We start from the raw sequence: 13,932 nt of genomic DNA, 5'->3' as shown, positions 1-13,932 counted from the left end.
TGGCTGCTTTTGGGATTTGCTTTCTTGACTTCTTACTCCCAGAAATCATTCAGTTTCCAGTCTTTTGTAACCTATTAATCTCACTGGTTTGGTGTTTCAACTCATCCAGCATCTTTATTTGGACTTGTCTGTAGAAGTTAGCCAAAACATCTCTTGCAAAGGAAGGCAAAGGCAAGCAGCAATGTAGTAATGTGGCAAATGTGATGCTGAGAGATATATGCTAGATATAGTTGTTTTCTTCTTGTAGAGGTCATCTTCCTTTCCATACATCTGCTCACCTTTGCCTGGGCTAAGTCTTATTGCTTCCTTTCATCATATTTTCAGCTTCCTTAATCTTAGCATCTTTTTTACAGATTTTACATCATGGTAGGTGTTTCCTGATCAGGTATGATTTGTCTAAAACTCACACCAATTGAAATAATTATATAATGCTCTTGGTTGAGATGGGTGTTTCTGTAAGACCATTGTGCACTTGCCTGGTGGTTTATATGTATATCTAAGTAGTAGAAGTTATTAACACTGTGTATTTGGTAGACTATTACTCATGGGCTTCATTAGCAAAGCGAAAGGATATTTCTGCTCATCACTACTGATCCTCTGATTCCTTAATCAAGCTCAGTCTGCTTTTTTAAAATAGGAAAATGCAATCACCAATTGCACTGCCTCCTGTGTGACATTCCTTCAGCCTTCTCACTGCCTTTTTACCCCATTTCTTTCCTTCTAGTGGAGTGTGGGAAAACATACTACTCTCAGTTACCAGTTGCTTGAGTGGTGGACCATGAAGGCTTCTTCCTGAGTGTTTCTGTAGTTATGCTCATTTATCCATTCATTAGAAATAGAGCAAGGCTGGTTCCCTACTGGCACTACCCCAAGACATTTTCTGCCTGGGCAGACCATACTAAAAAAAAAAAAAATGAATGATCAAATAATAATTGGGGCCAGCCTACATAAGATACTCCTCATAATTCTGGGTTTAGGGTGATAATACACTTTTCCTATGGATGTGTGAATAAACGTCTCTCCTTTCCATAATTCCAGTTGCAGAAGGTTCTTTCCTGTTTCTACAGTTGAGTTTAAGAGACTTCATCTGCCTCATTATACTGACAACCATTTGACTAATGCTGTCAAAGCAATGCCAGGACCTTATAATTGCAGGTTTGTCATATTTTTGTTTCCACAGTGGTTTGGGGAGTTTGATCAGTTATGGCTGTTACTCACGCCCTCTTCATAATGCTGGTTGCTTGATATTCGGCAATCTGTTTACTTACACTTGTAGTGTTATATATTGATAACATGGTCTACATCCCATAACACTATTGTTATTACTTTTTTTTTATCTTGTCATGTGTTCTGACAGCTTGCATTTTTGTAACACTTTTACAGTCATACAAGCACTACTTTTTTTCTCCATTTTATGTTCCTTTCCTCATTCTTGAGCAAAGAATATACCCATTCTAGAAGTAGTGCAGTATGTCATAAATGTGCTTCATTTTCATCCTTAGCTCACCTATTCATTCTGGATAGTCACATTACACTTGATTTGTTATTTGTGCCCTCCATCTTTGTAATGTGGGAGAAGTTAAGTCTGTTTAGGAAGTTAATATTTTCATAGACTGGAAATGTATTTCCAATAGGTACTTGCCTCTTTTCACACACTTCCTGCCATTCATCCCCCTAAAACTGATTTTCTTATTTTAGTACCTGCCAATTCTTGCAATTGAAGATTAAGTGAGAATAGCAGAGGGAGCTTGGTGCACCATTATGGGTAGTGCATTAACTTACATTTACTTGTCTAAAAACTTCATTAGCTTTTATTTTTCATACTCATTAATAAAAGTTTGAATCTGTTTCTTAAAGTTTCTTACTTCAAGTGATGTAGAAATGCTTTAAAGCCATACAACATTTGTCATTTCACACCAAAGTATTTCCTGCTCTATTCTTTTATTTTTCTTACAAGTTTTGGTATTTAGATGTTTTACTTGCTTTTTGAAGTCTGCAGTATTTTTACTAAATTCACAACTTGATTAAGTAATCAAAACAGACTTGGACACTTTATCTGATGTTTGCTCTACAGAAATATTATGTTCTTTTGAACCTCTTTGAAGTCAAACTTATTATTCCACTGTTTGTCCTTGCAGTTATTTCCTACTACTATGTTTTTGCACCAATAAGAAAGGTGCATGTAAAATCAAACTAAAAACCTGAGATTAAATTATAATTTTTAAGATTTTCTCTGGTAAAGCTGCTGTATTAATTGGTAAAATATTTTATATAATTGATATTTTCAGAATGCTAATATCTATCAGTTTTTAAGAAGAGATTAAAAAGACTGTTACATGTGACATTTTACCCAAGTCTTCCTCAAAAATGCATAGAGCATAAGTTACAATAAATTTACTTTGAAATTTTTTTCATAGTGTTAAAATAATAGGTTGTTTTTTTTGAGTGTCAAATTTATGAGACACAATATCAGATTTATTTTCTTTAGATTTCATCTATTGCTGTTGGAGATATCATGAATGCCGAGAAGGTAATTGTAATTTTTTTCTTACTTTATCTAGTCACTGTTTGATACAGTTATATACCATCTTTGAGAAAGATAAGTGTATTTTGTTTGTCATGACACTTTTTCCTATTATTGTATCCTGACAGGTGGCTGGTATTACCTCCCAAGTATGCATATCTTCCAAAATATTCTTTAAGCTATAGGTGCTTGATGTTGAAATAAGTGTTCAGCAAGACCACTAGAGGTTTCTTTGTAATAGTAAAATTACTCAAGTACTCATTTCAGACCATACCATTCCATAGACTGTCATTGAAGAAACTGGCTTGTACTTGCTAGCTTTTAAAGGAAAGAGTTTCATGGTCACTATTGGTACTATCTTTAGTAAAAGACCTTTTTAGTAGGTATCCAAAGGAGATCCAGGCATTTCTCTAAGTTTCCCCAATGCAGATTCTCCCTCTTAAGTGAAGTATGGAACATCCTCTCCACCTACCAATTCCTAGCTGGTGCAGTGATGAACTTTGAAAAAGTTTCTCATTGATTGTATACAGCCCAGTATGGTGGTAGTGGTGGCAGCAATGTCTGTGTAATGCAGGTCACTTCTCAAACAGCTATTGTGCCCTCGTCGTGTAGCATTATGGATCTGTCAGTGCTCTCTGTCTTTCCAGCTGAATAAAGGTGATACACAAACAGTATAGTCTGATTGTGCCTTAACCACACTACACTTCTTGGCTTGCCAATCACCTGTGTACAGTTGGCCATGCTTATGACATGTGGGGCTAATTTTCATTTTCTTCTGAGCAGTCCCTGATTGGGACAGTGATAAATCTACTGACTTACAATTCTAAACTCTGGAGTTTGATTTCCTGTGGTTTTGCACTAAAATCCAACTAACAATCAACACTCTGAGCAAAGAGATGTGATCTTCCATTGGTGTGCCCCTGTGGAGCCCTTGTCATTGGGTATCACACTTTATGGACTTTCTTTTTGGGTGTTTTTTGAAATAAACTCATCTAAGTTCAATGCCTGCACCAAACCCTCAACCATTTGATTGTAGGATTCTAGCTATTCTGTGTATAGAAGTGAAGATACTGTCTTGGTAGTTAACTTCTGGTGCAGTTTTGTTTTCCTTGTCTAAGAATGAAGTTATTTTGAGTGCACGTTTTTTGGGGAAGTCACTGTACAAGATTATATTGCCATACTATTGGTGGAAGGCTATTATTCCATAATAATGTCATCATGAAATAGTGCAGCTTGTGTTAAATGTGATTTTTTAGATGGATATTAGCCCAAGGCCAGTGATGTGCAAATCTCATAGGCAGATACATGAGGTATCAAGCTAACCTATATGAAGAGGTATCTATCACAAAAGATTTTCAGATAAAGAAAAAGTTCCTTTTTCTTTTTTATTATGATCAAGTTATTTTTATAGATAAACTTAGTGCTTTCTTTGTCTGCTTAAGTAGTTATTTTCCTTTTACTATGTTATTTTATGCATTGGAGCTATCAATAGTAATGAATAATGTAGAAAATTCTGAAGAAGAATTACATTATATTTGATTTGTTGAAATCTGTTATCTAAAAAGAATAATGGGCTGAAAAAAAAAGATTTGTGTGTCTTAATTAACACGGAGAGGTTAAATTGAGTGCTATCAAAAATAAGTAACAAAAAAAAATCTTATTATTATTGTTTTTGCTTATTCTAGCTGTCCAAGTAATCTAAATATTACCATTGTATTTTTCATCATTAGTTCTGAATAATTTGTGGCTCTCCAACTTGAGTATCATTACTCATATCAATAATCAACTTATCAAAATTAGTATTTCTGATTATTACTGTTTTTGATTTTCTGTTACACAAGTCTTATTGTAACAATAATCAATGAGTACAACAATGAATCAAATAGCAAATTCCATTAGTTGCCCAGCTCTAATTGTAATATGCATAAATTTCTCCAAGTACTTTTGTGTGGTTGAATCACATAGTTATTTCACTATTTCTTATTGTTTTGCAGTATCTGTTATCTGTTTGTCATTTTCAGTATGTTTGCTTTATGTATACTTGTATAATTACATCTTTTATTCTTTTACTTTATTTTATGTGGGAAAATTGACAGTATTTTTATAGATTATACAGTTTTTTAAATGTTTTTATACTGCTTGGATGCCAAACCACAAGTAAACAAACTAAGAAGTGGTTATATGAAGGTATTCTCCAAAACATTTATGCTTTTCATGTATGTTATAAAAAGTATTTTTCTAAAGTTAGGTGGGAAAAAAATTATGAAAATCTTCCGATTATTGTTTTAAATTTTTTTTAGAACTTCCTTATATGTATAAGTGGGGAAGGATGGTGTAGTATCTTCAATGTGCCACCCAAACAAGACTTTCCTCTGGTATGCTGTTCATGTAATGCTTTCTTTTTTTTCAAGTTAATGGGAAATATATTTTAAATACACAATAAAAACATACAATAAAAAATATGTGTGTGTCTTTTATTTATTACCATATATTTTGTAGTAATTTTAATTATATGGCTTATTCACAAGTTGGCTTTAAAGCATCTAACTAATGTATGGTGAGAAATTTTCAGAGTATAGTTTTTTGCTATTTTCTTTCAGTTAACTTGCTAAATTTATGTGACTTGTGTATTTTAACTTTCTAGTTTTATATTTAAAGTATGTTTGTTTCATCTGATGTGATATTTGAAAAGGTAAAATATTAATACTACTTGTAATAAACAATACGTTAACTACAGAATTACTTTTGAAGTGTTCAAGTTATGGAATGAATGTATTTTGTTAATTTATTTATTTGGAATTTTATGCTTGAATTTATTAATTGCATAGGAAGAACAAAAAAAACAACTGCAGCCATTTCATACACAGCGGATTCCAGCCAATACAAAATCTTGTCTGTTGGCTGACATTGGTAAGAAATTTTAGTGATTATCTTCATGGTTTTTCTGGTTTGTTTTTTTTTAATCATTTATAGTTGTAAATTACTTTTTATGGTACAAATATTGTTTTTGAGTATATATAATGCTATTTGTGCTTTTTTTTTTTTTCCCCCCTTAATTTTAACATTAAAAGTGAAGATTACAGTTAGTACAATATTCCTGGCAGTTACAAAACCAGCATAAATTAAAATGCATGTTACATGCTCCTGTACTAGTACAAAACTGCTTTAATTTTTTCATAGAATATATTTATTATAAAAGTCTTTATTAAAACAGACTCTTATACAAGCATGTAAGAATGATTTTAGCAAACTGGAGGGGTTGTCATATAATAAGAGGTTAATATCTCTCAAAGTGCATTATTTTTTTTAAGAAAGGAGAGTTAGAGGGGATATGATTGAGGTATTTAAAGTTGTAAAAGGAATTGGTAATGTTGATGCACCATCTTTTTTCATACATTATGGGGAGAATGGTAGGACTAGGTGGACATATTTTTTACAGGGTAGGTTGTTTTCAGTTAAGATGGTTTTGTTTTTCTAACAGGATGTTTGGTTTTTAGACTGGGTTGCCTTTGGATGTTGTGTGCTTAAGAGAAAGCTTAATAACTATAAAGTGTGAGTGCTTGTTTTGAGGGTTTATTTTTTGAATTTACTAGTTTTAGTTTAGTTTATAGGATTGTACAATAGGTCCCTTGTTGTTCCTAAACATTGTTATTTTAATTTTAGTTCCACCTTTTGTTATAACTTTCGGGTAACAAAGTAGCTAAGTTTTAAAGGTATCTCTTTAAAAAGTTTGTCATACTTTGACCCATCCACTACCTGCATGTAGAACGTTAATCTTTTCATCATGTAATAAATCTCAAAATTGGTATATTCAGTAATGCAATATTTCTAAGCTCTGATTTGATAAAATTATATATGATCTTATTTGAAATTTCATATTCTGATGTTACTGTAAATTTAAGAGAGATGGAAAAAGAATTTTTTTTTGGAATCATTTCAATTTGACTGTTTAAAAACATTCATTCCATTTAAATAACCACGTATGATCATATATAGGAGTATGTTAAGCTAAGAACTATTTAAAATTCTCAAATTCTTTTTGTTGGGTATTAAAAAAATATCAACAAAAGTGCTTTACCAGTAGCTACTATAAATCACATAATTTAAATAGTAAAAACATTCTTAAACAGCCAAAAATTGTAAGAGAAGTATATTGTCAAGAGCTATTTTAAAAATCCATTTTATATTTAAGTTATTTAAGTAATCACCAGTTCAGCTTTTTATAATTTCTACCAATAATGGATGCTTATATAGAAAAATAAAGTAATGCCATTATTTGCAAATTTGTTTTGGTGGAAATGGACAGATTGCAACAATATCTAAAATACATTTTCAGCTGCTCAGTGTCTGTGTGCATGATTTTACTATATTTCCAAGAGAAAACTACCAGAATAGTTAAATTACTAGTGTGTTAAACCACAGGTCCTTTAATTATTTAATTAGTAGTTAGAGTACTAGACAAGATTGTGCTTCACACTTTGAAACAGTGTTGTATTATAAGAGTAACAAAAAAAATCCCACTATTCAGTTAGAGTAGCCCAAAACCTGTTTTGGGTACTGTTGATTAGCTACCTTTTTTCTAGTCTATTGTTTCAAAATTAGGAGAGATGGCTCTTGTTTATTTCTGCCCAAGTAACTGAAACAGACTTTCTTTATTTTAAATAAAGATTATTGTAAAGTTTCACTTAAATGCATGTACAAATAAAATTGTTGATTACTCCTACCCATACCTCATGAATTTTCATTGCAGAAAGAGATATGTGATACTCTTTAAAATCATTAGTGTTCTAACTTCTCATAATTATATTTTTGCAGAACCAGTTTAATTAATGCTAGTTTTCTTTGCTCATTTCTAGAAAAAGATGCATTGAATTAACATAAAATATACTTTAGATTTTTTGTTAGTATTCAAGTTTTATGTGCAGATGAAACCATACACTGTTACAAACACTAAGTACTATAAAAAAAAAATACTGAGTATTGTAAATATGTTGGAAGTTTAACATGGCATTTTATTTACTTGTTACTACATGTAATTACATAGTGAAACATTTGTCTGTTTTATATATTTATCATATTCTTTTGGATTTCATTATACGACTTTTATTAATAGTTATTTGTATATTAAATTGCAAAATCTTCACATTGAAGGTCTTCTGTTTTTATTGTATGTTCATGCACAGTTGAAAAGCTATTGAAGATCATATCAGATTACTTATTTACACTTAATTTTCTTATATTAGCAGAGATTAAATATTCTGGCAGATGTTACATGGTTCAGACTAACTCCTTTTGAAGGGCTAGAAGTCAACTCTAAATTCATAGTGATCTTTCAGTATTCTGAGACTTTTCCCCAGTTATTCTGAGATGATGGCTTTACAAATTGATCCACATCACCTATTCTGGGAGTCACATGTCATTTCTTTGTCTTTAACTACTTGATTAAATTGTCTGCTTGAGGACTTTGTGCAGACTGGTGTGTATACTTTTCCATATACTTTTCTCTCGCATTATTTACCCTCCATGGTAATTTTGACCACATCTGCTAGATTGCAAGGAGGGTGGGTACTTTTTGTCTTCTTTTCCTGAGTCTCTTACCTTTTTTGCTTTTTACTATATCTCACTCTTTGGTAAGTGTTGCCCAGGCAAGTGTGCTTTTATCAGTAAAACTCTGCAATACTAACCAATTTAATTGTACTTGTTATTGGTTGCAACAGGCTTTGTAGAAATGAGGTGTTTCTTAAGACCATCTTGGAGCTCAATGGATGGTATTACCAATTTTTCCTGAACTGCCATTCATGTGCGATCAGTAGTAGAGATAAAGTGAATCCTGTCCGTTCCTGTTCACACTGGATTGAATAAATTGGGGTTGATTTGCTTTTAGAAATTTAGAAAACTGGGTTTCACTTATTGCACTTTTTCTAGAGCACTGTTTCTCAAGGCTCCCCAGCATGTCCTCTTGGTGTGGATTCCTGTACGTAGTGAGGGGACCTTCCAGAAAACGTTCTGTTCTTTCAGTTTATTTTCTCTGGGATCTAAACATCCACCCATGTGTTTGCTGTGTGCAACAACCCATGAAGGGGAGGAGAGACTCCTGGTGGTTGAGGAGTCTAACCTTAACACACACTTTGGCTTTGAATTCCTGTAGATTGGTGGCCTTGTGGTGGAACCCTCAGGGTTGGTTGGCTGATTCACTTGGGCTAGGGTCGACCAAGTACCAATGTTGGATGCTGTGTCTGATACTGGTATTTGGGTGTAGTGCTCACAAAACCTTGGAGTTGCTGCATTGTCTTTTATGGTATTGTAGTGTATCCCCTCATAGGGCTCCATCATGGGTGGGGTTAGTGGGCACAAAAATATTCTTTCTTAATTATGGATCCCCCAAATAAAAATAAAATAGTGAAAAACAGACCATAGGCAAATGACCACATCTTGAAGACTGAACAGCAATCTTCAACTTCTTTAATACCTGTACCTCATTTTCTGACATTACATTCCTTTTCAGACAAATCTTTAGGGCAAATGTCTATCTTGTTTATTCAGAATGGACTGGGGGGTTTGCTGGCTCTCCTAAGTCAGTTAAAAAGCTATGTTTTGGGGACATTTTGGTGGAAACATACACTCCAAAACACAATGAACTCCTCTTGTATTCGAAGGCCATTTGGGATATACACATTGAGGTTATTCTCCATGCTACTTTGAATTCATCATGAGTTGTTGTTGTTGAAAGGGATTTGAAGAACATCCCCAAGTCAGAGATCATCGCTGCTTTTCCACCCAAGTAGTTTCTGCAGTGAGGCAAATCTCCACTTGCAAAGATGGAATTATGATGTTGACCAGTGTCCTGATTTTGATCTTTATATCACCACGTCCATCTGTCACCATCAAAGCAGTTTATCTAAATTGCAAAGTATGGCCATATGTTCCAAACCTTCTCAGGTGTTTCTAATGTCAGCAGTTTGATCACTCAAAGACATCATGATCTGATTCCTTGACTTGTGCTTATTGCAGTAGCAAGGACCATGATGCTTATGAGTGTGTGAAATGGACTCTTGTCATGTTAATTGTAGTGGCTCTCACCCGCCTCACTTGCATTCATGTCCTAGGTGGGTGTAGGAAAAGGGATAAAGCTTTTGAAACTAGTTCAAGATATTTTAACCCGAGACTCAAAATTTACTGTCCACCACTCCATCTCAGATGTATGCTGCTGCACTTCATTTCACTGAGATCTCTCTGTGTCTCTGACAGAGTCATTTTCAAACCACTTGAATCTTTTGCCCTCTGGGGTTAAGAGAGTTGATGAGTCAACATCTATCTTTATCCCCACCATTCCTTTCAGTGGCTCCCCAGATCCACTTTCTTTGGCTTCAGCTTCTGGTGTTTCCTTGGGTCCATCTCCTTCTTTGGCCCCAAGATGCAGAACAATTATTTGTTTTCACTCTCTGTCACTGGAATCTTCATCTACCAACAGAGACCTGCTCATTTGACCCAGGGCATGATCTGTGAAAGAGAATAAAGAGAAAAGATGTGGTCGAAAACAGAAGGGCTTTCTGCCCAATTCTCCTCTATGTTAAGTAAAAATAGCCATATTACTGCAATGAAACTGTTAAGGTGTGAGTTTCTGTTCTAATTGAGATGACATCAGGGCACTGACTGATTCTTTTCATCCTATGTATCTTTCCTTACAGGAAATGTTTTTGAAACCTGATGATACAGTCACCTTTTGGCAATTTTCTTTATACCATAATGACTGGTTGTGTGATGAATGAGTGCATGGAGGCCCCACTGGTTGACCAGCATGTGCCAGCTCTATCTTTGCCACTCGATACATCTTTGTAGGTCATAGCCATTTGTTTCCTTGGGCCATATCAAAACTCTTTTCTTCCTTCCTGTCTCATATGATCAGTTGGACCTTGATGCTCTCCCTTTTTAATCCTGGAGTACTTTTATGGATGCAATTCCCTCCTGGGGGGTGCCAAATTGATAGAAGGGATTGATCTGTAGAGCATATGCTTTCAGATCACAACTGTTTATCTTCAGTACTGGTCTATATACTTGTTTTCATGCACATCATCAGTCTTTCACTGCTATTGATCTCTGTATCTGCTCCCCTTCCACTTTTTCCTCACTATTTGTGAAGGGTTTACAGTGACCCATAAGGCAGTGATCATTTTCCTAACATTTTGAGAGACTGGCTGTGGTCGATGCCACCCAACCTGCCTCCCTAGGTGGAAGCTAGACTAAGCTAACTGGCCCTCTTTTACTGCTCTCTCAGAACTTGATCTTGCCATCATCTGGAAGCCATCAATAAATGACTGTATTGTAGGAGTACCTGATTGTATCATCCAAGCAGCTACTTAATTTATTCCAAAAACCTTGACTCGTTTTACACAGTATCCTTGTCCATGGTGGAATTCTGCCTACCACATGGCGTGGATGGTTCAAACCACATCACTTTCCAGCAGGCAGAATTTTTTTCCTAATGCTCGGTGTCCAGCTTTCTCTAAGCCTGAGAAGGATACCAAGATTCCTTCAAACTATCATCCAGTTGCTCTGATGAGCTGTCTCTGTAACACCTTAGAGAGAATGTTTAACACTCATCTTGTTTGGTTCCTTGAATCAAACAACTTCCTCTTGCCCACCTAGTATAGGTTCTGACAACAATGCTCTACAATGGACCACTTGATTCAACTTGATATGTCAATCAGGGAAGCCTTCCTCTAGTGACAACATCTTGTTTCTGTATTTTTTACATTGAGAAAGCTTATGATACTACATGGAGGTATGGCATCCTACAAGATTTCCATTCATATGGGTTGCATGGCCATTTGCCCATTTTTTATTAAATATTTTTAATGGACAGGCAGTTCCAGGTCCTTGTGGGTTTGACACATTCTCATTCTTTCCCACAGGAACCTGGAGTCCCTCAGGGCTGTGTCTTGAATATCACACTTCTCATTATAAAGATTAATGCAATCATTGGGTAACTTGCCCCTACAGTTGCAAATGGTTTCTATGTTGACAACTTTCCCATCTCGTATTAGTTGTCAAGCATGAGATGTATTGAGCAGCAGCTCAGTCATTTACTGAAGTGGACCACAGCAAATGGTTTTACCTTTTTTTCTCTCTAAAACTGTTGGATACATTTCTGCTACCAATGGAGTATTTACTCTGTCCTGGAGAAGTTGTTTCCTGTGGTCCCTGAGGCAAAGTTCTTGGGGCTTATATTTGACTGTAAGCTAACTTTTATTCAACACATCAAGCAGCTACATGTCAAGTGTACAAGGGCACTGAACATCCTCCATGTCCTTTCTCCCACGTCTTCAGGAGTGGATCAATGTTCTATGCTAAAGATCTGTTGTGCTCTCCTTTGATCAAAACTGGACTGTGGGTCTCTGGTCTATGTCTCTGCCAGGATCTCAGCCTTGAACATGTTGAGCCATGTTTACCTTCAAGGGCTTAGCCTCTGTACAGAGGCTATCCACACTTCCCCACTCCAGAATCTCATGAATCCCCTCTTCATCTTTGCTGATTGCAATTGTCTTTACTGTATGTTTCAAAACTTTAATCCTTTTCACAACATCCCACCGAGTGTTATATTTTATTTTCCTTCTTCAGTGGGCCATGCTTTTTCATAACAGATGGTTTACCATTGTTCTTTTTTGGCCTTTGTATCCCGGTGCAGTTGGATGAGTTGGGTCTGTCCTTGGATGACACTGCTGTATCCACTTGTCAGTCAATCCCACCATGGTTTTGAGTTATCTGAGGAAGGCAGATACTCCTGATTGGAAGTACCATCTTCTGTTTGCTGAACATCTTTCCATTTCCATTTATATGGATGGTTCAAAATCAGGTGACTCTGTGGGCTCTGCCATTGTTTGTTGTGGTTTGGTAGTTGCACAAAGAATTCTCTCTTAATTTTGTGTGTTCACTGCCAATTTGTATGCTATTTCTTTTGCCCTGGATTACATAGAAGCTGTGCAGTACACAAATTGTACTATTTCTACCAATTCGTCTCTCTACTGGTCATGGAATCACTTCATGCTAGTTCTCACTTTGTTCTTGTCGATATTCAAAAACAGTTGGCCTTTTTTTTTTTATCATCTACTTCTAGCCAGTTTTTCTGAATACCAGCCTACATTGGTATTTGTGGGAATAAGCTCACTGACATTGCCGCTGAGTCTGTCTGCTCTGGTGCTATTTATGCCATGCCTGTTTCATGCATGGACTGTGGTTTTGTATTTAAGTTTTGGCTCTGTGTCTGTGTGACACTTAAATCACAACAGCCCACATTTTGCTGCTGTTATGTCCATGAGCAATGGCAGTACTTTAGACATTTTTTTTTAACATTGGTTCACCCCTGACATTGATAATAGTGAGACTGTCCACCTTACTAATGTTTTTAAATTTTTAAAGGCCATTGGCTTTTGCAAGTCTGTTAAAGTTTATACAAGCTGTTTAGAGTTTATTTAATTTTACATTGATTGATTTTAACATTCTATAACAACTTTTATTTTATTTTTTGCTGGTTGTTTGGTGCAGTCGCCTAGTAGCTTTTCACCAATAAACACCAAACAATCAAAACCAGTGTGTATTCCTTCCCCCAACAAAAACAAATTCTATTAGTAAAGCTAATAGGTCCTTACCCACACTCAGTTTCCTGTCACTGAGGTGGTGAATGAGATTTTCCTTCCAGGGTGTTCAAGTGTGTTTTTTTACACTCTTCAAGAAGAGTACAAAGTTGGTGGTCCTTTTGTCTTGGTTCTTGGGTGTTTTTCCCAAGTGTTGGTAGGAGCAGCACCAACCTATGCAGGAACATACTCATAATATCAGTTCAGATTTGATGCAAAGCTATTCTGTTGGGGAGGGATATTTGGACTTTCTTTTTGATCAGAAAAGTATACTGTTTATAGAAGGAGTTTCACTATCTCCTCATAATTCCAAATAAAATTGATTGACCACAGTGTTTAATGTCCTCTCCATAATTCTAGGGGCAATTGAAATTCTTCTTGACCACTTGATTGGAGTTCTGTTCCTTTGGTTGAGTATGGCATATCTGATCCTGTCATTTCAAGTCTGTAGTCATTGTCTTTCAGACTTCTTCAGGCTTAATTCCATGGCTAAAGGTTGGGATACAATCATATGTACATCTAACATTGAAGTCCAATTGCCCTATCCATCAATATCGGACATAGGGACCAAGACCCTTTAATTCCAACCTTGAGTAGTGGAGCCTCAGCTATCTGGTTGGGGCTGGTCTATGATGGTAATCACTCCTGTACTATTTCTACTATTGGTGCAAAAACTGTGCTCTGGATGTAGTGAGGTTTGCCCTCTTGTATATCACTATCTTGGTGCGCCCTTTATCTAGCAGATGCTTTCTATATGGATAATGCCCTCACCAACCC

At 35.5% G+C, this 13,932-nt stretch overlaps 1 protein-coding gene across 9 annotated transcripts in view; it reads left to right on the top strand.

Annotated features, from left to right (window-relative positions):
* The window catches only part of LOC143234859 (KICSTOR complex protein ITFG2-like), a 78,939-nt gene that overhangs the window by 20,787 nt on the left and 44,220 nt on the right, over positions 1-13,932 (top strand). For 7 of the 9 annotated variants that reach the window (XR_013018836.1, XR_013018835.1, XM_076472549.1 and 4 more), the window contains 3 exons: positions 2,489-2,530; positions 4,825-4,899; positions 5,353-5,434. Coding sequence is in view for 7 of the 9 variants with exons in the window: in XM_076472549.1 (XP_076328664.1) it covers positions 2,489-2,530; positions 4,825-4,899; positions 5,353-5,434 (199 nt within the window). In the remaining 2 variants the exon portion in view is untranslated. The remainder of the gene's footprint in view (positions 1-2,488; positions 2,531-4,824; positions 4,900-5,352; positions 5,435-13,932) is intronic. The other 2 variants (XM_076472552.1, XM_076472551.1) reach the window with 1 other exon arrangement.

This window comes from Tachypleus tridentatus, chromosome 12 (genome assembly GCF_004210375.1).
Source record: "Tachypleus tridentatus isolate NWPU-2018 chromosome 12, ASM421037v1, whole genome shotgun sequence".
NCBI classification, from domain to species: Eukaryota; Metazoa; Arthropoda; class Merostomata; order Xiphosura; family Limulidae; genus Tachypleus; species Tachypleus tridentatus.
The sequence above is the reverse complement of the archived record's forward strand: the minus strand, read 5'-3'. Positions and strand labels throughout refer to the sequence as shown.